We start from the raw sequence: 24,290 nt of genomic DNA, 5'->3' as shown, positions 1-24,290 counted from the left end.
TTCGACCGAGAGAAAGACGAAGACAATTGGTTCTGCCACTGACTGTAGTTAGGCCTGTAAGACTGCGATTGGGAACCATATGAGGAGTAACGCTGTTGTTGAAAACCTCCTTTATATGTTGAGTTACCTCTTCCTCTCGCTCCTCGGAACGGGAACTTGTGGTACTGCAGAGTCCCCAAGGATTTTGCTGTCTACGTATCGTTTTAGATATCTTGAAGCGCATCATAAATATGTTTTCCAAACAACGCTTCCCCATCAAATGCCATATCTAAGATTTTGTTCCGGACTTCTGGGCGGAACCAAGTAGCTCATAACCAGCCCTGTCGCCGCAGAACTGCCGCTTCAGCTAAGAATCGAAAAGCCGTTGTTGCAATATCCATAGCACAATCAATGATTTCTGCTGATGTTAATTCTCCCTTCTGAAGAATCCTTTTAGTCTCCTTCTTTACCTCTTCTGGCAGCTGCTCTAGATAGGGCGAAAGGTCGCCCCACATCTGGCAATCATATCGTCCAAGAATAGCCAAAGAATTAGTAGCTCTGATTAGCAGACTAGACATGGACGAAAATCTTTTGCCTACATTATCCAGCCCCATGCCCTCTTTATCTAGAGGAGTGGTAAGAAGCTGAAGGATTCCCAGATTTCCTCTGTGCGGCTTGTGAGATTACAGAGTCTGGCTTAGGTTGGCTGGTCAAACAGGCCGGGCTTCCCTCCGGAGCCTTATACTTTTTCTCCAGACGAGGTAGAACTGGAATCACTGTGGCTGGATTTTGCATAACCTTTAAGCCTTCCTCCCAAACATGGTCCACAATTGGAATTGACCTGATAGATTTCCTATAAGGCTCTTTAAAGTCATAAAGGAAACAGTCCGATTCCACCTTAGCCATGGGTAGTGCAAACCTCTTGGTGGCTCTCTCCATTAAATTATGGAAACCCCCTATATCTACAAGGGGGGGAATCAGCAGGCGTTGGAGCAGGAGAAGCTGGATCTGGAATGATATAGTCATCCCACTCTACGTCTGGATCCGGAATTGAAACATTGCCTTGGTCGTCATCAGAGTTGTCATCTTGGGCGGCAGACACAACCAGTGGCACATCTTGCGCCTCCACCATTGGATGAGGCTGTGGTACTTGGGTGGTCACAGGACGAGCTGGAGGGATAGTGTTACTCGGAAGTCCTACTGATATAGGAGGCTGTGTCACAAATCTCCTCCTGTAATCCACTAGCATGGCTTGTAAATCCGATAATAAGGAAGATGGCATTTGAACCATCTCCTGATGATAGTCCGGTTGAAATTGAGAAGGAATACCATACTGATCATAATTCTCATACTCCCCTTCAGAATTAGTGTCTTGGCATTTAACGTGAAGCTGAGAAGGGCTATTCGCATAGCCAAAAGGTCCTGCCTCCTCGTCCGAATCCTCTCCTTCTAGGAGAAGAGCAGGTGGTAGCGGAGTCACCCTCCTTGGTGAGGTCATCTCTGGTGTAATCTGCTGTTTTTTAAGCAGGATTGAAATTTTTTCCACCGTCGACGACATCGTCGCCGGAACTGTCTACGACATCGTCGACGGAACCGTCTACGACATCGTCGACGGGACCATCTTTGGGATCGTCGTCGACGAAAGAATCGTCGACGAAGAAATCACCATCGTCGGCGCCACTATCGTCGATGCCATCGTCGTCGTGGACGTTGTTGGTGTCGCCGCACTCGTTGTCGACATCCTCATCGACATCCTCATCGTCATCGTCGTCTAAACCATCGTCGACGATACAGATCTCATCGACACAGAGCCCTGTGCCAGAACCGGCGACGAGGAAACCACCATCGACGAGCCCGTCGACGGGGTGAGAACTGAAGAAGACTTTACCTTTGAAGTTTTCGTCGACGGAATCGTAGACGGCGTCGTCGATGGGAGAGACTTCTTTGAAGACTTCACCTCAAAAGACAATGGTGATGGCTTTCTGAAGGTTTTTGTAGATGAAGGGGTGATTTGGAGGAACAGAACTGGATTTCTTCTGAAGACTCATTTCTTTTGATAGTCCTTCCCTCTCCTTTGCACCTCGGTGAGGAGATTCGACAGGACTAAGCCCCTTAGAGCTATCAGAGGTCTTTTTCAGGGCTTTACCAGGGCGATTTTCAGAAGGTGAAGGAGAAGTCCTTCCCCTTTTCACAGACCTTCTAGATGAAGTCACAGAAGATGAATCCTCACTGTCACTGGACACTGTCTCCTTTCTCGATTTCAGTTTCTGGAGCCAGGTCAAAAGGCGCCTTTCACGATCACGTAAAGTCTTGGTCGAAAAAGTGTGGCAAATTTTACAGTCTGCAGCCTTGTGGTCCGGGTACAGACAGTAAATACAGTCCTTGTGTTTGTCTTCAATATACAACCTCTTTTTTGCACAAGTAGCACAAGCTCTAAAGAGGGCCTTCTTCTCTTTATCTGACATCCTGAAGAATTTGAAGGAAAGAAACTGTTGAAAAAACTGTAGAACCAAGTTCTAAGAACAAAACTGAGCAGAGCTCAGTAGAGACTCCCTAGCACAACGTGCAGTAGAAAAATCTGAGGTTCTGAGCTTCTCTCAGGAGGGTTCCAAGGGGTGAGGCTAATCTGATTGGTTGTTCATTTTTTTTGGTCTCTTTTACAAAAAGAGGTAGATAGGATCCAAAACAAGAATGGGCCTAGGTCTGAGTTCTGTTTTAGTGATGGTTTCTATTGCTTTTTTATGTATACCGGGGACTCCCATTCCGACGACGGGGAATGATACAAGCATGGGAATCTATGAAAGTTCCAATACTGGAGTAAGTAATGGGTGTTAAAATTGATTGTAATATAAAACTGTGCCTTTTAAATGTTTGGGGTCCCACTAACTTAAATAGCAAGGAGAGACTATGGGTGACATTGGGAATGATGATTGCCAAAGAAATATTGCCAGGTTGTGGGGGGTGCAGGAAAAACCGTCACTGAGACTATGGGAAAAAGATATGGACCGGTGTATGTTCACTGAGAAGACAGTGTATGAATCTAGAGGCTGGCACAACAAATGGACCCAAACATGGAATAAATGGAACTGGTACAGAGGCGAGATCTGTGAACCACCGTTGCCAAGGCGAAGGCACAAATTAGAATAGCCTGGTCCCAATTTGACTAACTGTGCAAAGTTTGTACACTGATGATTACTTTTGTATTTGGGGGGAGCACTCTCCATGGATGTCACATTGGCATTAACTACGGACCATTGTTTATACCTGTACTACCTTGTCTTTAATAAAAAGAACAGTTAAAAAAAAAGGCTAGCACAGAGATAGTGTTGTTATTTGAATTGCAAAGCGTTCTGTTATATTCGCTTTTTGGTGAATCATTGTAATAAACAGATTTGAAATTCAACAACATATTTTGATAATTTCACATACCACAGCACACTTCTCCCGTAGATCACTTTTCAAGGATGACTGCAGATCTAATAATGTGTCTGCTCTTGTTTCTTCTTCGGAGCACAACTTGCTAAGTTGGTGATCTGAAATCCATTCAGTGAGACCTGCTACAAGCTCATAGACATGAACATTTGGAGGCACCTACAGTCCGTCCAGGGAGACAAAAGCCACAACAGAATAAGAAAATTAGTAAAACAGTAGAGAAAACAAAGGAAGAGGAATAAGATGGGAAGAGGGCAGGGGCTACTCTGGGAGAAAGTAACAGATGGGAGAGGGAAAAGGCCAGACTAAGAAACTAGTGTAGAGAAAGTTAACACAATGGGAGGGATTGTTATAGCAGATAAAAAACTAAATAATATAACCATTATGTCATCTTTCCACTTATAAATGTAGTGTTTAATTTTTGCAATAAAATGATTAAAAAATGTACCTCTTTTGACTTTATTTAGACAGGATACATGTTGTTGCATAGAGCTTTCTATTGGTACAAACCAATGTCTTTAACCGTTAGCACTGACAATAATTAAGAGAATTTGAAGATTTTGCAATTCATAAGACAAAAGAGTTCAATTGTTTTTTGCACTTCTAACTCCAGCACGCAAAATTCTTGTGAGGAAAATATAATTATTAAGGAGCTGGGTTGTTGGGTGGGTGTGTGTATTTCTCTCTCTGTATACAGATCTCTCTCTCTCTCTCTGCCACATAAATTATGGGGAATAAATAGGTCTTCATAGTGTTGGTGAGCAATGAGTTATAACTCAACATATTTGGGACAGCTACTGAGTTACTGGGTCAGTTCCCCTAGTACAGAGGTCTTCAAACTGGGGGGCGGGCCCCCCTAGGGGGGCCTCAAGTGATCCCAGGGGACGCCAGGCTCTGGCCAGAAGAAACATTTTGCTTTGTTTTCAGCTGAAAATATGAGCGGCAGTAAGCACGTCTGTAATGGGCCATCAGTAACATCCTTTGTCATTTAAATCCTGGCTGGGAGAAGGTGTCAAAAGGGAAAGGACTCCAAGTTTTCTCCCAAACCCCCACTACCATTTCAAATAATAACACTGTGGATTATTTTAGACATTAGCAAGGCCTGCCTCACCAGAATAGTATGTTTGGAAAACATGTATTGTTTTCATTTCTAAAACAGTGGCAGAACTTAGCTGCAATGTTTAAATAAGTCTAGACATATTTAAACATTGCCAGTTTAATAGAATAATTGTGAACATTTTTGAGAGCGGGTCCGGGGATTTTTTTTTCCAACACTTGGGGGGGCGTGGAATTAAAAAGTTTGAAGACCACTGCCCTAGTATATCTAGTCATTTAAGAACAAATGTATTACGGAGTAAGCAATAACGACTTTAGTTATGGTTATATCAGCTTCCCGTAGGAAATGAATTTTTTTTTTAAAACTTCAATAATTTTTGAGTGATTTAACAAAACTGTACAAAACCTTGATTGTGTGAATCAACCACAGTTACTTGATCACAGTGACTATTATGAAGATTCCTAAAACTAAATAGGCCAGAAGTTAAAGGCGGTCTCAAAAGTGCAAAACCCTACGATAATTCCTGCTGATAAAAAATGATTTGTTTAAAACTCGTTCAGCATTTCTTCCAATTAAGCTAAGAAACAAGGGGTCAAATGAAGTACTAAATTTAGAATTTTCTAATTCTGTAGTATTTTTTTTTTTTAATAGAATCTTAAAATAGCATTGGGAAGTCTTGTCATTGTGCTGTTTATGCAACTGAATTCAAGAACAGTCATAAAAATTAAGATAAGATACAAGAACATTGCTTCTCATGTTCTGGTGCTAGCTGATGTGTCCCTGTATGCATTTTATTAATTGTATATGTTTTAAGTATTGTAATACTATCCCCACCACAGGGCTAAGATTAAGGATTGGCATTGCTACCAGCCTCCCTTTGCAGAGCCAAAAGATGTGCACAACAGGTTATGTCCACAGGGGAACTAAGTGCAGGGCATAGGCACAGGCTTGGTATGCACCCAAATCCATGGACACAGCAGTGTGAGAAGGGCCTGCCAATCCCTCCTGCTCATGTCCGGATGTCATGCATTTGCTCATGTCCGGATGTCACACACAATGTTTCATGCTCATATGGGGCATAATGAAGGGGTGAAGTACTGAAAAAGAAATTGTTGAAGGGATGTAGTGGGTCCATTTGATCATAACAAATTAACGTTTCTTTATAAAAATGTCAGAAAGTGGATTATGTCGGGCGACCGCCCAAGTAGTAGCATAAAAAGGTAATAAAATATGTTTAAAAAACAAAAAAGTCAGAAAGCCCTTACTTCATGTTAAGTGATGTTATGGTTACAATCCAAAATCGGAAAAACAACTCAAATTCCCCAGCTGCGGTACGCTGTTCAAACCATAACTCATACCCTTGCCATGCACTGCTCATTACCTCAAATTATGTGATTGATGAAATCCCATATATCATGTACAACATCAGCAATTACCCACATCTAGGAAGTAAAGGTGGGCTGAAGGCCACTGCCCAAGCCCAGTCTCTACTGAGTGATTTGGCTGTACACAGTGACATCTGCAGACTTGTGACTTTGGATGTTTGTGAGAGAAAAAAGAAATAGTGGGGGCTGCTGCACATGTCCAAAAGACGTGTAGAGCTATCTCAGAATTTGTACTTCCCAAACCATGTGTGCACTGTCTGGGAGTACATTTGTGGACACAGAGTGTAGCAAAAGGCTGTGCGCAGTCAGCAGTGTGGCCTTGCAATTTTGCAGTTTCACCCCTTTCCAGATACATGGCCTGCATATAGTGTTTGGTCATGTTCAGTTTTTTGTAGGTAGAGAATATGGTCTTCAACAATTCTTGGTGCTCTCTTGCAAACATTCTTAATCACACATTGGCACTGTACATACAGTGATGCCACTAATGATGAATTTCAGTGTTTTTAGGTACTGCTTTGCAACCACAACATCATTTGACATGTAACATGAAACATTGTACAGCTGTGCAGTTGCAACTTAAGACTGACACCTAACTCTTTAGGAAATTACATGTTTGCACCCATAGTTCTGCACTCCTTTGAACGATTTGAACCAAGCTTGGTGGGAAACATGTTCACACGTCAACCCTTGAGATAGGAAAAAATCAGCAAATATTGGTCGAAAGGATCAAATGTTATAAGGAGTAGGTTTCCAAAACTTTAGACTTTTCAAAGAACAGGGGTTTTACTATATCTGGCAACTATCTCCATGAATACATCCAAAATCGCTGAAAAAAGTCAAACACATTTGAATGCCACATCAGCTTTTGTCATTTCGTGCTTTTTCTTGATTTAGCAAATTTTTAACCAACCATTTTGGAGATATAAGAATAAAAATATGAGCATTCAGCATTCATGTGCCCAGTGCTGAATATGCACCAACATTGTTGGTGAAGGAGATTAGTCAGAGATCTTTGTTAGGTAATTTTACGAAGTACACATAAGGTAAATAATTCAAATAAAACATCCTATAGAGATGACATTACACACCAGGCAGACTACATACTGTACATGAAGATAGATCAAACAGCTGTTGGAAGTATGTGGGCTCAAGGGGAATCCCGGAGATAGCAATAAACAAATTCAAGTTTATTTTAAGTTACAAAAATTAAACCAAACTTAGAATCCTACCCAAAAATCATTGGCTTACAAGAGGCAGTAGTAAAAATGACATGATTAGAACTGGATATAACTCTAACAGCAAATCTGGAGGAGAGAATTTTGAGAAAACCTTAAGATTTGTCCTACCACCTTCACTCATGTGGAGCGAAAACTATAACAAACTTACTAAGCAGTCAATCAGTAAACAGTGGCACTGTAGAGACAGGAGTAATATTCAACCACAGAGGTCAAGTTACATAGAATATAGAACTTATTAGGGATGGTGAGAATGCCAGCTTCATTAGCAGATGATAGAAGAGGATTTGCATTATTATACATTGGGTGACTCAGGCAGTCACAGAACTAACTTCTCCTAAAACAGTTGATGGTAGAAAATAATTTTTAAAATGGTGAAAATAATGGTGACCTAAAGGTATAATGCTAAGGAAGGAGGGGGAAATGTGATGCCACAATTTGATTGAACTCTGCCATGAACTTCGAACTCCATATAATCACAGGGTTTGATCTGTAAGGCCTCATTGGGGAGGAGTCTAGAAATAACCTGAAAGCACAGATCCCCCAATAGCCATAGATAAAACACTATTCAAACTTTTGACGTCATGAGCATAAATCAAGTGTGCTAAAACATTTCCGAACAAGATCCAATGTTCTTAAGTATAATGCCTACAAACAAACTAAACTCTTATACACACAGGTAGCATGATTACATGTCACACATTATGTACAATAAACAATGACCTGTACATTTCAAAGAAACTAACAACTAATAAACATAATAAAAGGGAGGTTTAAAGTATGTTACAATTTTCTCTCCTTACATATATATACCCAATGAGCCAAGGACATATTTTGAACAATGACAAACATATAAATTGTGCATATATCTAGGGATTTGTGATGTTAACAAATGTCCAGAATCTTAAATCACAAAGTGTAGGGTAACATCACAACTTATTCTCCTTGTGTATCTAAACACTCAATGGTGTCCCTTGGATTAGGACGGGGGTGAATTCACAATCCGGTTTCCACCTCAAGAAAATATCTTCCCATTCCTTTTGAGTTCTACCTTAATGATTTATTTAAAGTTTTTCAAAAGCAGAAAGGGCTCCTCCACACTCCTCTCTTCAAATATCGCCGATATGTTTCTATCGCAAAGAGGACGGTACCTAACATTTTAAGAGGTCATGATCAGGACTTATCTCTATTTACTGTCTGGACGGACACCACATAAAATAAGGACGATCCTTAAAATATCGCTGAAGACTTCTGCTCCAATACGATGTTACCGGCGAGGGCGTTACCTCCAAGAACGCTGCTACACCTGTACCGTGAGGATCAAGGGCATCTCACAACTCTACGAACATGTGTGCATTCGAACAATAGCCACACTTCACACTTGAAAAAAGTTCTAAACCAAAACAATATCAGCCATAGATAACACAGCAAGTATTGAACAGATACTCCCCTAGACATATGCACAATTTATATGTTTGTCATTGTTTTAAGTATTCACATGACTCAATGAAAATATATATAAGGAGAGAAAATTGTAGCATACAATCTCGTGTTTATTATGTTGATTAGTTGTTAATTGGCTTGAAATGTACTTGTCATTGTTTATTTTACATGATGTGTGACGTGTGATCATGATACCTTGGTGCATAAGAGTTTAATTTGTTTTTTGTCCTTATACCAAGAAGAGGTTTCAGAAGTGCTACAACATTGGATCTAGTTTAAAAAATCTTTTAGCACACATGATTTATGCTTGTGTCGTGAAATCTTTTTAATAGTGTTTTATATATCACTATTGGAGGGGCTTTGTGCTTTGAACAAACTCCGTACTAAGCACTGGTAACCGCTGTAAGAGGATGGGGTCAAAGGAATTGTTAATGGGGTAGGCTTGAGGTGTGGGAATGTATGGGATCCATAGATTTAAAATTGAGGTTCTTACTACTGATTTACATTGAAACTACAATAACAGGCATTGACAAAGCTAATGGGTCTCGAATATGAGACCGCTATTGGCTTTGCAAATGTCTTTTAGCCAAGTTGAACAGCAGCATGGCTGCTGGTCAGCATTGCCTAAAAGTTAGTGCTGTGGCGTAGAGGAGAGTGGAGTAAAGTGTCGTAGAGTAGAATGGCGAAGAGTGGCATGCAGTGGAGTGCCGCAGAGTGGAGTGGCACAGAGTAAAGTAGAGTATGGTAGAGTAGCGTAGTAGCATAGAGTAGAATGGCAACAAGTAGAGTGGCGTAGAGCAGACTAGAGTGGCGTAGAATAGAGTTGCGTGGATTGATGTGGCACATAGTAGAGCCCGAAGAGTGAAGTGAAATGGTGTAGAGTGCAGTGGCCTAGAGTAGAGTAGCATGGAGTAGAGCAGCATAGGGTGGCAAGGCGGGCCATAGAGTGGAATGGAGTGTTGTACAGTATAGTGGCATAGAGTGGCGTCGCGTAGAATGGAGTGACGTGGAGTGGAGTAGCGTGGTGTAGAGCAGAGTGGAGTACAGTGGGTGGAGTTTCACAGAGTAGCGTGAAGTAGAGTGGTAGGGAGTAGAGTATAGTGGCATAGAGTAAAGTGGTATAGAGTAGTGGCAAAGAGTTGGATGAAGAGTGGCACTGAGTGTGGTGTAGAGTGGCATAGAGTGGCATGGAATAGAGTAGAGTACAAAGCATGTTTGACATTCGCGTCCCACAGGATGCGCCCAAGCATAGCCAGGGTGAAAACTGGGCCAAGAGCGGGACCGTCCGGGGCTGTAAGAGGCTAGGCCACCCATCTTTATTCTGGTCTTCAAATCTTGCATCCACCTACTGACCTTTAAGCAAATGGGATGCCATAACGAGGACTATGAATAAGAGAAAGTCAAGCGTGATCTCTGCATTGGCCAATGAGTGTTTAATGTAAGGCACCATCGCTAACTATTTGACCACAGCAATGAGTGCTATAAACTCAGAGATCGAAAGTGTGGAGGAAAGACATAAGTCTTCACCAATTTCTCCAGTGATTTACAATTGTCCTGTCCTATCAAGGATCTCTTATTAACATACCAAATACATTTCTTGCATATTGCTACAATCTCATCACTGTCATAGTTTTGATACATCTAATAGATTATGTGGCTTTTGCAGGAATTAGAATCTAATTTATGGTGAAGACTCATGTCTGCATGATATTGTGTACAGATTAATGCACAGCCCAATTGATGTTTTGAAGACCCATCTCTATTCCTATTTTATGGTTGTGGTGAGATTTATGATTGCCAATATGATGTTTGGATATGAACGAAGGAGTAAATGATTGATAGGTTGAAATGTTGAGGAAATATGTATTGGGTGTGAGTTTTGATATACTGAACTAGCACACTTCTCATAGGTGTGATCCAACTTAAATATTGTAATAATGTTCTTTTTATTATTTGCACAATTTTGGCAAGAAATATAAGACGTTATCGAATTTTCAATGTAATGTATGAATAATTTTATGAGGATAAATAAACAATAAAGAATTAACATTCTATAGTGGATTACATTTTGCTTTCTGGGCCACATATGTACCTTATTGAGTGATTTTTGAGTTATCTAATTCAACAGATAAGTTGCTGGTGGAATTTTGTTCTAATTATAGTTGTTGCTGTGCACCAGGAACCATTACCCTAGAAGCAGGGGGTCCTATTTTGCTATATATTGCCGGATAATCCAAAGGATAGCCCATCAGATGATAATAGGCATTTTAATGTGAAAGGTCTACCTGACAACAGGTTGCAAACTACAGAAAAAGGTGTAACCAATTCATGTAGTATTCACATCAATCATTGGAGGCTGTCCTGTATTTGCAGCAAAAAGGCCATTGATTTAGCATTGAAAGTACTTGCTACTCAAAGTCTCTTTTAAATTCCCTGCTGGGCCTGCAAGCCCACGGCCAACACAATGTATTTGAAAGTGCAAGGGCAGCACCGCAATCGGGGGGGGGGTGGGGGGGTGCGGGAGCGAGGGGGGATCACGAGAAGACTTAAGCAGCCTTAACAAAACTCATCCATATCCACAGGGTGTGATAGCGCTTGGCCTTCTCCCCCACGGCTCTGGGTCATGCACTTTCAAAGACCACAAACCATATAAAGTGCAATCATCTATGACCCACGTAACCTTGCAGTTTCATCCGGCATGTACTCCTTTTGTGGTTGTCCTGAAAATGCTTCCATCTTTACACCCAAATAAAAATTAGCACTAACTGAAGAACAAAGTGACACATTGGCCTAGCACCACTCTCACAAGCCTTAGCTGTAATGCCATCAACAGAGCCATTATCGGTGTCCAGAGAGAGTTTTGGATAGTTAACAGCCCCAAAAGTGAGGAAGGGGACTGTGTGGTCTTCAGCTTTCATGGCATCCAACTAGTGGCCCACATACTACATAGACTGTCCGACTTTAAACATTCCAAGCACAACATACAGGTTGTTCCTTTGGGCTTTTTCTATAGGCCAATACCACAAAGGTTGATCAACCCCGCTCCCCTGTGTCTCTTAGGCCCTAGGCCATTAAATATTCTGATGCAAAAGCAATTTTCCATCTGGTCAGATGTTGATTGACTGGGTTGTAAGAATTCAAAGTCAAAACAGGAGCTGGGACTTCAGACAAACAACATAATGGGTTGAAATTGAGAAAGTTCGGAATATGTCAGTCCGATGTAGGTTCCATCCCTCAGACCAATTGTTCCTATCCACTGCCTGGTACTATGGTACAACTGCCTGAATGTATCACTCAAATGGATGGTGTTGATAGCAACTCCAAAGCCGAAGGACCAAGAGACTCTAATAATACCAAAAGTGCAGATTTGATGACTCCTGCTCAATTGCTAGAATCAGATGAGGCAGTGAGCAATGAGACATACACCACCTCAGTTGCCCCTGATCTGAACCTTCTGTTCTAACAAAGTGAATAATGTCAATTAGTTTAATATGATTTCTGATAATGAGATTTTCTGTTTACAGGAGATGCGGTTGAGTAGTAACCTATATGTTAATCAGTTTTATTCTGTAACTACACCACCCACCCCATCAACATCTGGCCGTCACAGTGGTGGTTTGGTAATCCTAATCAATGTGACTATGATGAGTCAGATAATTGGGTTTGTTTTAAACACGGGCTACTTTCAGGTTATCTGTTTATCACTTGTCATACCCAGTGTATAGCATTGATTAACTTCTATCACAATAATTTTGATAGTAGAAATGTCTCAATAGTGGAGTCTTTCAATCAAGCACTTACTACAGTTATAGATGGACTAAAAGGGGTAAATGTTATAGTGTGAGATGGAGATTTTAATTATCAATTGTGTCCCATTTCTAATGATGATGTGTGTGTTACAGTGGGCATGGAGACTGAGGATCATTCTCATGTACACAATCAATGTGGTAACACAGAGTAATGAGGACTAATAACCTTATCCTTAGGTGGATCTAGTACTTTTGGAGGTTACCAGGCAGGCAACATTCATGTGGAGGGGTACTGGTAGTATGATAGATTATATTGCTTTACCAAACGTTTGGGACAGAAAGGTTTCTAAATTCTCTATTGTCCAACTATGGACTAGCTGTGGACTTGGGGCAAAACCCTGCCTGCCTAGTCTTGTCCCACCAACTGCTATGCACACACTCTTCCTGCACCTGTGCATCCTTCAAAAGCCTCGGAGGGCTGCCAGCACTTTGCCAACCAGTCAGCACCTCCCTAGAAGGAATATGTTACTTACCAGTATGCATCTGTTCTTGGCATGTAGAGCTGCAGATCTACACACTGTGCATAGATCGCCATCTGGTGTTGGGCCCGGATGTTGCAGTGGCTTTTCTTTGGAAAGTCTTTGGAAGTCACGAGGTATCTGACTCCTCCTTTGGATCATATTGCGCATGGGCTTCAACAACATCCTCAGATTTTTTCGCCAGCGGGGAAATGATGGACCTTTGTAACAAACAGGAAAGATGCCCATGTGTGTTGTATCTAAATAAGATAAACTGGATCAGATAAAGGTAGCCGGGGAGGCAGGTGGGCGTGTGTAGATCTGCACCTCTACATGCCAAGAAAAGATGCATACTGGTAAGTAGCATATTCCGTTCGAGGCATATGAGCTGCAGATTACACACTGTGCATAGATTGTGTAGCAGTACCCCCTCCTAGCGGCGACCACCAGTATCTGTTGCAGTTGTTTGAAACACTGTTTTGAGGACAGCCTGGCCCACACTAGCCTGTTGCTTAGTTTGCACATCTACACAATAGTGTTTAGTGAAAGTGTGCGGTGTAGACCATGTAGCTGCTTTGCAGATATCATCTAAGGGGATGTCCCCTAAAAATGCCATGGAAGCCCCTATCTTACGTGTAGAGTGGGCTTTAGGGGGAACAGATAGCGTTTGTTTTGCTTTGTGGTAGCAAATCTGGATGCATTTAACAATCCACCTAGCTATCCCAGATTTGGAGATGGGGTTGCCTTTGTGTGGTGGTGAGAAAGACACTAATAGTTGTTTGGTCTTTCGAAAAGGTTGTATTCTCTCGATGTAGTAGAGTAAAGCTCTTTTGATGTCTAGGGTGTGTAGAGCTCCTTCTGCAATGGTTTGTGGCTGCGAGAAGAATACGGGCAGTTCCACAGATTGATTGAGGTGAAAGGGAGAAATGACTTTAGGAAGGAATTTTGTATTAGTGCGGAGAACAACCTTATTATGATGCATTTGCAGAAAAGGTTCTTGAATGGTGAGTGCTTGTATCTCACTGACCCTTCTGAGGGAAGTAATGGCTACAAGGAAAGTCGTTTTCCATATTATAAATTGAAGCTCACATTTATGTAGAGGTTCAAATGGAGGTCCCATTAGTCTTGTGAGAACGATGTTTAGGTTCCACACGGGTGAGGGTGGCACTCTGGGGGGAATTATTCTTTTAAGGCCTTCCATGAAGGCTTTTATGGCAGGTACTCTGAAGAGTGATAGATGCTGTCTATTTTGTAGATACACTGCTATGGCAGCAAGGTGTAGTCTAATAGACGTGTAGGCTAGGTTGCATCTTTGTAGGTGTAGTAAGTAGCCTATGATGTGTTGGATAGACACATCTAAGGGATTGACATTATTGTTGTGACAATAAATCACGAAACGTTTCCACTTGGCTGCGTAGCAAGCTCTAGTGGTAGGCCGTCTAGCTTCTTTAATGACGTTCATACAGTCAGGGGGAAGATTAAAGTAACCAAATTCTAGGATTTCAAGAGCCAGATCGCAAGGTTGAGCTGAGCTGGGTCCGGGTGTGTGATCTCTCCATGGTTCTGGGTTAAGAGGCGTGGAGAGAGGTGTAATTTTTGGTGCGGAACTACGGAGAGTGCCAGCAATGTGGTGTACCACGGTTGTCTGGCCCAAGTCGGAGCAACTAGGATGAGAGTTAGGGAATGTTGCTGTAGTCTGCGCACCACTAATGGAATGAGTGGGAGAGGCGGAAAAGCGTACGCAAATCTGCCTGACCAGTTCATCCATATCGCATTGCCTTTGGACAATGGGTGTGGATATCTGGCGGCGAAGCTTGGGCATTTGGCGTTTTCGTGGGTGGCGAAGAGGTCTATCTGTGGTTGCCCCCACATTTGAAAAAATGGTTGAAGAACTTGTGGATGAAGTTCCAACTCGTGGATTTGTTGTGTTTGACGGCTCAACAGATCTGCAATGGTGTTTTGGACTCCTGGGACATGTTGGGCTAGGAGAAAAATGTTTTGAGGTATGGCCCACTTCCATATGGTCTGTGCTAGCTGAGAGAGCTGCAAAGAGTGTGTGCCGACCTGTTTTTGGATGTAGGACATTGCTGTCATGTTGTCTGTGCGGACTAAGACAGCCTTGTCTGAGACGTGTGTTTGAAAGGCTTTTAGGGCTAGAAATATGGCTAGTAACTCCAGATGGTTGATGTGGAGTAACTTTTGTTGAGGTGTCCACCTGCCCTGCATGGTGTGATGTAGCAGGTGAGCTCCCCAGCCGGAGAGCGATGCGTCCGCAGTTAGAACTATTTGAGGAACCGGCTCTAGGAACGGTCGCCCTTTGGAAAGGTTTTTGGTGGTCCACCACTGCAGAGAGCGATGGGCACGACCGTCTACCAACACCAGATCTGATAATTGACCCTGAGCCTGGTTCCATTGGCGTGCTAAGCACTCTTGGAGAGGACGCATCTGGAGTCTTGCATGAGGTACTATGAATATACAAGAGGCCATCATCCATATCAGTTGCATAAACACTCGGGCTGGAAGAGGGTGTTGTGGTTGAAATTTGGTGCGAAGAGCTTGTATGCTTGCTATCCTGGCGGGACTGGGGTAGGCTAACGCTCTTGAGGGGTCTATGGTGGCACCAAGGTATTGTTGTAGGTGGGAGGGATGCAGATGGGACTTGGTGTAGTTTATTGTGAAGCCCAGGTCGTGAAGTAGTTGGATAGTGGCGTGAGTGTGTTGTACTGGTTGTATGAGCTGGCTTTTATGAGCCAGTCGTCTAGGTATGGGAAGACGTGGATGTGTTGTCTTCTCAGGTGTGCTGCCACTACCGCTAGGCTCTTGGTAAACACTTGTGGTGCTGTGGTGACTCCGAAGGGGAGTACTTTGAATTCGTAGTGGTGACCGTCCACTACGAATCTGAGAAACTTCCTGTGAGCGTTGTGAACGGGAATGTGGAAATAGGCGTCCTTGAGGTCTATGGTGGTCAGGAAGTCGTCCTGGGAGAGCAGAGGAAGCACCTGCTGGAGTGTGACCATGTGAAAGTGGTCTGAGTGTATGTATTGGTTTAGGGGTCTGAGGTCCAGAATGGGTCTTAGATAGCCGTCCTTTTTTGGCATAAGAAAATATAGGGAGTAAACTCCCTTGTTTTGTTGGTGGGTAGGAACTGGTTCTATTGCATTTTTTTGTAGGAGGGAGATCACCTCCTGCTGTAAAAGTGACAAATGTTCCTGTGACATTGGGCGCAGTTTGGGTGAAATGGTTGGGGGGTAGATGTTAGTTCTAGACAGTAGACTGATTGAATTATCTGTTGTACCCATTTGTCTGAGGTGATGGTAGCCCAGACAGGAAGGAAATTGTGGAGTCTGCCCCAGACTGGAGTGGAATAGTCTGGGGGGAGTGGAGGGAAGTCACTGGGTGGGGTGGAGGCAGAGCGGGAGGTGTTAGTTTTGCCTCTGCCTTTGTTGTTGTTACCCCTGTAACTGCCTCTTTGGTAACCCCTAGTGAAGGTGGATTGGGTAGGGGCCTTGTAGGAAGTGGAGGCGCTGTCGGAGGAGTAGCCTCTGGTGGTGCTTCTAAAGGAAGAACGGCGAAAAGGAGCGCCTGGGAGCTTGCGACTGCAAGGCTCCCATAGATTCTGCCGTGTCTGTGTCCTTTTTCATTTTTTCGAGGGCTACATCGACATTAGGGCCAAACAGGTGTTTCTCATCAAAGGAGTGGTTGAGGATGGAACTCTGAACCTCCGGTTTGAACCCTGAAATGCGTAGCCAGGCATGCCTACGCAGAAGGACGCTAGTATTTATTGCCCTGGAGGCGGTGTCAGCTGCGTCGAGGGGACAATGGATGGAGGTATTAGTGATATTTTTACCCTCCTGAATTAGTTCGTTGGCCCTATGTTTGTATTTGTCATGGAGGTGTTGCATTATTGACTACAGCTCATCATTATGTGCCCTGTCATATCTGGCTAGGAGCGCTTGGGTGTTAACAATGCACTATATGTTGGCCGCTTGGGACGCTGTCCGCTTGCCAGAGGCGTCCAGGAGTTTAGACTCCTTATCTGGCGGTGGAGCCTCGCCTGATGCCTGCGAATTGGCATGTTTCCTCGCATTGGAGACTACCAGGGAGTCTAGTGGTGCGGGGCCTTTAATGTAGGTTGGATCTGTTGGGGAGGCCTTATATTTTTTCTCGATGCGTGGGATAATGACCCTGGACCTAACGGGGTCTTTAAAGACCTCTGGTGCGTGCTTAATAACCCCTTTAAGCATGGGCAGAATTGAGGTGGATCTCTGTGCAGTGTCAAACGTATCTAAGAGGAAATCCTCCTCTACAGGGTCTGTGTGGAGATCAACCCCGTGGTAGTGGGCAGCCCTACGGAGTAGCTGGTTAAAGCCCATGGTGTCTTCTGAAGTGGGAGGGTCTAGAAGGGTAAAGATCCTCCTGCGGGACATTAGGGACGTCTGGGATGTTGTAGTCGTCCCATGTGTCTGGGGAGCCTGGAGGAGTAGGGTCCCCTGTTGGTTGGTTGTCCGCCCCGTCCCCTGCGTCGTAGATAATGTCATCATCAACATCCTCATCTGGAGATGGTGTGGGAGAATGATGGGGTGGGGGAGGAGAGGGAGGAGGAGAAGGGGGTGGAGGAGGAGGAGAAGGAATCCTCAAAGGGGAGGTGGCAAAGTATCTCCTTTTTGGTGGTGGAGCTGGTGCTGACTTGTCCAGTGATCTTTTTCTGGTACTAAGTGTCAAATACCCAGTCTTTGGATCCTTTACGAGGGTTTTCTGGTAAGGATCGGGTCGAAACAGTTCCTCTGTAAGGGGCAGAACCTTCGGTGCTGATGGTGTCGGAGTCGTGGGTTTTTTAGGCGTCGATTCGGCACTGGTTCTTGGTTTGGAACCGTGGAGGTTAGAAGTGTCTTTTGACTTCCTCGGTTCCGAGGTGGGTTTCGGCTTCGAGGTTTGGGAGTCGAGGCTTTTCGGCTTCTTGCTCAGCTCCGAGGGTGTTATTGGTGCTGAGGAGCCGGTGCCCGTTTTCGGCGCCGAGTGCTTCGGTGTCAAGCTCGGCACGGAGGAGGAAAGGGGCGTTTTCTTTTTCGGTGCCGGTGTCGATGAGAGTTTTTCGGCACCGAGGGTAGGCTGGCTCAAGCCCGAGCTGCCTGAAGGCTTGATGGGCTTCTTAACCGGGCCTGGAAGCGAGGTATGGGAAGCAGTCTTTTGGTGCATACCGAGGCTCGAAGGCGTGACCGAAGCCTTTTTCAATGGCGTGGAGGGGGGTTTAGGGTCGACGTCTGTACTCACGCCCCTCTGTGCCGGAGTGATGTCCTCGACGTCGGAGTCATCAGCTTCGGAGGCGCTGGCGAGGCCCTCTACGGTGTGCTGTTGTTCCGGGACATCGACGCCTTCCACAAAGATTTCGTCGGGGATCGAAGTCGACGAGTGAGCCATTGTTCTCCTTGCTTGTCGTCCCGGGTCGTCTTCTTCGATCGGAAGGAGGCGCAAGCTGCACAGTCCCTTGTCTCGTGTTCTGGAGAGAGGCAGAGGTTGCACACCTCATGGAGATCGGTGTGGGGAAACTTCGACCCACATCGAGGACATTTTCAAATGGCGTCCTTTCCATTAGCCAGGACCGGAGCCCAAGTAGGCCCGAAGGCCTTCGTCGACGACCGGAATCGAAGACTTCGATTGTTGAGAGTCGCATCAAGTGTGGAGAATGCGATCGAGACAATACCGTCAAAGGGGGGAGGATTGCGCGCCGAACAGGAAAACTGGAACGGTTCCGAACTGGAGCGCGAAAAACACATCCGAGCCCGATGGCGGAAAAAAAACAATCTGAGGATGGAGCCGAAGCCCATGCGCAACATGATCCAAAGGAGGAGTCACATATCTCGTGACTTCCAAAGACTTTCCAAAGAAAAACAACTGCAACATCCGGGCCCAATACCAGATGGCGATCTATGCACAGTGTGTAATCTGCAGCTCATATGCCTCGAACATGGAGGTACCACTTACCTGCAGCCTGGGACCAGAGCCCTTGCAGCAGTCAAGGCTTGTTTTGTGTCCAGCCCAGACACCAACACTGCCAAGACAGACCGACTGACGTGGGACGTTAGCACCAGAGAGACCATCATCAATAGTGAACCTGTTGCCCTATTCTGTCCCCATCTCCAGATCGACATAAAAATTGAGAGCCTCCAACGCAAGTGACCCGCCGGACAAAACACCTCTGCACCCGAGTCCCACAGCCCGAGTCTGAGCCACCTTGCTCCATAGACCTTCTAGAGCAGAGTCCCCCTTTGGATTCTGCTGGGCTGATCCGCCAGTCCCCACTTGCACCCTTTTTCTTGTTACAAGTTTTCCCACTGACGTCAGCGGTAGCGTTCGAGGCTACCCTTGCAACCAGCACCTCTTCACCGGACGCACAAGGGCATGTAAACCAAAACTGCTGGCGGTTCTAAGGACCTTAGCCCTACTTACGTTAAGTCCAAAAGAACAACCCTGTAACTCAATTGCAGGTACCCGATGCAGTGTATGTTTCTCCAATAGGACAACATTACCGCGTTCGAGACAGCTGTATTTTCTGTGCTTCTGAAAATCGCTAACTTGAAACGTACTTACTTAATCTCGAAAATATGGGTGTCTAAATTGATGTTGAATTTCCTTATAGAGTGGGTGTCTCATTTATTGACTTTGTGTGTACAATAAATGCCTAACACTCTCCTCTGATAAGCCGAAGTCTGCTCGACCACACTACCACAAACAGAGCACCTTGAGATTGTTAAAGTAAGCCACTGTACACTTGTATGGGATACCTGGACTCTCTACTTAGTGCACCTAATTTTGATACACTATATAAAGAGCCAGCTTTATACAGATGGTAAAAGCACACATATCATTAATTACGACCAACTGTATTGAACCATTTTTGCTTAACATACCAAGATATCAACTGTATTATCTCATAAGATTTTGACTCACCATGGCCCACTTATTGGTATCTTACCCCTCTGATACCTATTATGACAGCGATCTAACTGCATGTCCCTGTAACTCAACAGCACAACAATTACAATGGCACTTGTTTTTCTTCTGTGACTTACACAGGGCTCATCGGAAGACTATGTAATTGCCCCTACTGAGAAATCTTAATATTAGACTGTGTAAAGCGGTCTTACAGCATCTTTAACTGCTAGATATAAAAGTGGTCTGCCATACTGTCTATAGAAATATTGCAGCTGCAGTAAGACTGTACAAGTTGGTTGGCAAGTAACTATAGTTGGATATCAATACCAGCCATTTTACAACAATTAAGTCTGGTATTCATTCCTTGTATTGCCTATATAATACAAGTTTTATTTTGAAATGAGAATATCACTGCTGTCATTAGATGCTTTGTTGCACATTTGCACCTGTCCTATTAATGAGTTGCATTTGTCTCGATTACTGAAAGGTCATTACTGCAACTGTTGTCTGCATATTTGCACAAGGTATAATGGTGAGTTGATGTTCACAAGAGTATTGTAGATTATGACAATGTGGTGTCATATACATGGGGATGTTATACTGTGATGATTTTATACTGCGATTTTAAATGAATTTGTTCATAATGGATTTGTTTGTATCCTTTTGTGGTTTTTAAGCAAATAAAGACTTTTTGACTGACTGGTAGAGTGGAGTGATAGAGTGGAGTGCCGTAGAGTAGGGTGGCGAGAGTAGGGTGGCGAGAGTAGGCTGACGTAGAGTGGGGTGACGTAGAGTGGGGTGACGTAGAGTGGGGTGACGTAGAGTGGGGTGACGTAGAGTAGATTGGTGAAGAGCGGCGTGGAGTGGTGTAGACTGGAATGGAGTAGATTGGAATGGAGTAGTATAGAGTACAGTGGTATGGAGTTGCGTAGAGTAGACTGGTAAGAGTGGAGTGGCATAGAGTGGATTAGCGTATATTAGAGTGGCGTGGAGTGGCATAGAGTGCCGCAAAGTGACATGGTCTATAGTGGAGTGACAAGGCGTGGAGTGGCATAGAGTAGAACGTAGAGACATAGAGTGGCATAGAGGGGAGTCGCATAGAATAGTACAGTTGTGGGTGTAAGTAACTACTGCTTCGATAGAGGCAGAAGCGTGAAACATCCGAAACATGCAAATAAATGCAGTGTCATGAACTGATTAACTGTAAAGAAAGTCCAATGTAAAATAAAAGCCCATCTTTTGAAAGCAAGAAAACCCATTGTAAAATAAAAGCCCATTTTTTGAAGCATTCTTTAAAATAAAAGTGCATATTTTGAAACAATTCACATTGCACAAGCAGGAATAATCTCAAAATACTTTTATTTTTTTTAATTGGGCACTGCAAAAAGAAGAGGAAGAACACATGTACTTAGTCAATGCTCCAGGGAGGAGCTAACACAAGAAAGGAAGGGTAGATTACGGGAGTTAAGGAATCAAAAGGTTGCAAATAAGTGTGACATCGAAAACAACCAATGGTTTACTGTGGGTAGGATCCAAGACAACTAATTAGTAAACAATAGTTTTGCAGCACAGTGCATGCGCTGTGTAGGCAAGACCTAAAAATGACGGAATACTAAAATAATAATGTCATCCCACGAAAGCAATTCAGTCGATTTTGTTATTGTGAATATAGAGAACAAATCTGAAAATTAGACTATGCCTGCACAAACATTAAAATTCAGCCAATGCCAGGCACTGAATAAACATTACAACACTGCTGGCATGCAAGGAGCGTACAGCTGGAGACTGTGGACTAGCAGGATAGTCCATGTAATGACCTCCTGAGCCTCCACCAATTAATACTTTTTGAAGTGCAAGTGGATGTTTTATAAATGCATACTATCTTTTCATATAAAGTGAGTTTAAGTTGAAAAGCAACATTTGCATGAATATATTCCGAACTCAATCACTGATGGATTATGCCAAAGGCTAGGCATTGTATCATTGCAAAATTGAATTAATACTGGTAGGAAACACTATTTTCACACCGCTAGTCAACAAGCAGAGCTCTGTTATGGAAGAGAACCGTGTCAGGACATAGAATTTAAGTCATCTGCTATGAAAGAAGGAACCAATGTGAATAACTGATTAGACCTTACCTTGGATATCTTAGAGGGTATCAATGCTTTTTCCATTTTAATAGGTTTAACGACTTGTGCGGCTTGTGAAGCATTGTCTTTACATTTTTGTATGCTCAAAAAGGTATGCTTCCTCTGAAAAGAGAGACGTTACAAACTATATGAAGGTGACTTTTAAAAGAGTTTATATACAATGTAGATTCAAAAAAACCTAAATGCGTACTTGTAAATTTTCCAATCGTGCCTGGAGTTTTTTGGCTTGAATTTCTAGCTTCTTGTTCTGTTCGCTGACATCATTTAGCTACAAAAAAACGAGAGGCTGAGTATTAAAGATAATGTAAAAGGTGAATGAACCACTTATGCAACCAAAAACAGGCTCAAAGAATCTCCCACTGCATTTGTTAGAGAGAATTGTGGCAAAATAAATAAATAAATAGCAGAGCCCTGTCTGCTTCCTTACTTTCCTGCATTTGTTATGGAGTTCAAAATCAGCTGAAAAAGAAGTCTATTTGATTTTCACTTCAAGCAGCTTTTAAACTACAACACTTATGTAAAATAAATTGAAAATTGGTTGGAACATTCTTAGATACAAATACACTTTTGTTTAATATATATATGAAAATAGGGATAACTGTCCACAATCATCAACACCTTCAGTTTACAAATACAGAAACCTTTATAATAGCGAACAATTGGTGTAAATATGGGGGAGGGGGACAGGGAGTCTGTACAATGCCCAAACATAAAATCCTGGTGAAGTTCATTAGCTAATTGTAACCATAAAACTCTTAATGAGTACAAACATCACTGAAATGTTCCCTTCTCCTTCAACAAATAAAAACATATAGGGGCCTATGCATCAACAATGCCATTTGCGATTCCTTATTAGCGAAAAATAAGGAATCGCTAATAAGGAATAGCAAAAGGCTATGCATGTAGGAATCGCTATTCAAATAGCGATTCCTTAATATTCCTTATTACCGAATCGGTAATACCGAATCGGTAATAAGGAATACCTACCCATTCATTCCTATGGGCTTGGAGGCCCATAGGAATGAATGTAAAGCCATTCTGTATTAGCGATTCGGTATTACCGAATCGCTAATAGCGGGAGCACTTTCAAGGGTGCCAGGGTGTCAAAAGGACACCCTGTTGCACCCCTGAAAATGATATGTGCACATATGTTGCACACACACATGCTCTAAGGGCATGTGTGTGCGCAACATGAAACTTTGAAAAATGCACAAAAGTGCATTTTTCAAAGTTTTTGCAAATTACCATGCAGTTCATCTTCATGGTAATTTGCTCCCCCTATTAGCGAAATCGCTAATTTTTTAACTTTGATGCATTGCATTTAAGGAATCTCACTTTGGGATTCCTTAAATGCAATCGCTATTTAAGGAATCGGTATTTAAGGAATCCCTATTTAAAGAATCGCTATTTAAGGATTCCTTAAATAGCGATTTCTGCTTTTGGGTTGATGCATTGGGATTGGGTATTTTTTACTTAATACCGGGAGCTATTACCGAATCGGTATTTTACCGACTGGATTTTGGGTTGATGCATGAGGCTGATAGTCTCTAGTTTATGATCAAGTTTCTCCTGTTTCCCTGCTTCAAACATATTTATAGAGCAGTTTTACACCAAATTCCCAGAGACCACACACTTTGTGCACCAATTATAAGAAAAGGGATCACAGTTGTCCAGCGAATTATTGAATGTCCACCATTATGACTGTAAAATATGTTGCCAATAAACTCCTGTAGGATAACAGGATAGGGCATTGCTGTATCACCTCATATCGGATTCACAAAGAGTCTTAAGTATCTGTGTGTGATATCTGGTAATATTAGGGCTGTGGCAACCATCAACAAGCTGAGTTAACTTAGGAGTCTTGTCAACTCTGCATTGACCAGTAGGATGGCACAGTGAGTTGGACAATCAAAGCTACCAAAATCCAGTGATCTGAAGATCATGAATTAGAATCCAGCCAAGTCCAACTCTGTAATGCAGTTTTCTATGGGAGGTAAATTGAGTTCCATAAACTGTATAATAGTAACAGTGGTTATTCACAATGGTTAAAAAAGGCAAACGTGCACAAAAAAGTTATAGCGGCAGGCTCAGGCCTATAGCGAGGGAATGGGACTTTAACAACTAGTATAGCCCGTGGAAGAAGGACTATAATGATATTATAAAATTCTACCCACTGAGGGTAGATTGCTCTAAACTTAAAAGGGAGAAACAGAAAGACAAATGTTGGAATGTTGGACCAGAAGGTTAACAAGGCATTATTCGCCATGAGCCACATCATGATCCAATGGAGCTCTTGACATTCCAATGTTGGAGAGGTGTGGCTCACTGGTTAGAGGCGGCAGACCCGTAAGCAGAGGACGGCCCGGGACCAGGGTTCGATTCCCGACGCGGCAGGGTCGTGGACCAGGG

General features: G+C 43.2%; 1 protein-coding gene across 1 annotated transcript in view; it reads right to left on the bottom strand.

The window, feature by feature from the left end:
- The window catches only part of CCDC138 (coiled-coil domain containing 138), a 252,752-nt gene that overhangs the window by 77,697 nt on the left and 150,765 nt on the right, over positions 1-24,290 (bottom strand). Inside the window, exons 8-10 of the mRNA XM_085622639.1 lie at positions 22,072-22,149; positions 21,870-21,983; positions 3,409-3,570 (exon numbers count right to left, since the gene is read on the bottom strand). Of these exons, the coding sequence (XP_085478765.1) occupies positions 3,409-3,570; positions 21,870-21,983; positions 22,072-22,149 (354 nt within the window). The remainder of the gene's footprint in view (positions 1-3,408; positions 3,571-21,869; positions 21,984-22,071; positions 22,150-24,290) is intronic.

The sequence above is a fragment of the Triturus cristatus genome, chromosome 8 (genome assembly GCF_964204655.1).
Source record: "Triturus cristatus chromosome 8, aTriCri1.1, whole genome shotgun sequence".
NCBI lineage: Eukaryota > Metazoa > Chordata > Amphibia > Caudata > Salamandridae > Triturus > Triturus cristatus.
Note: the sequence above shows the minus strand (reverse complement) of the source record. Positions and strands in the feature narration are given on the sequence as shown.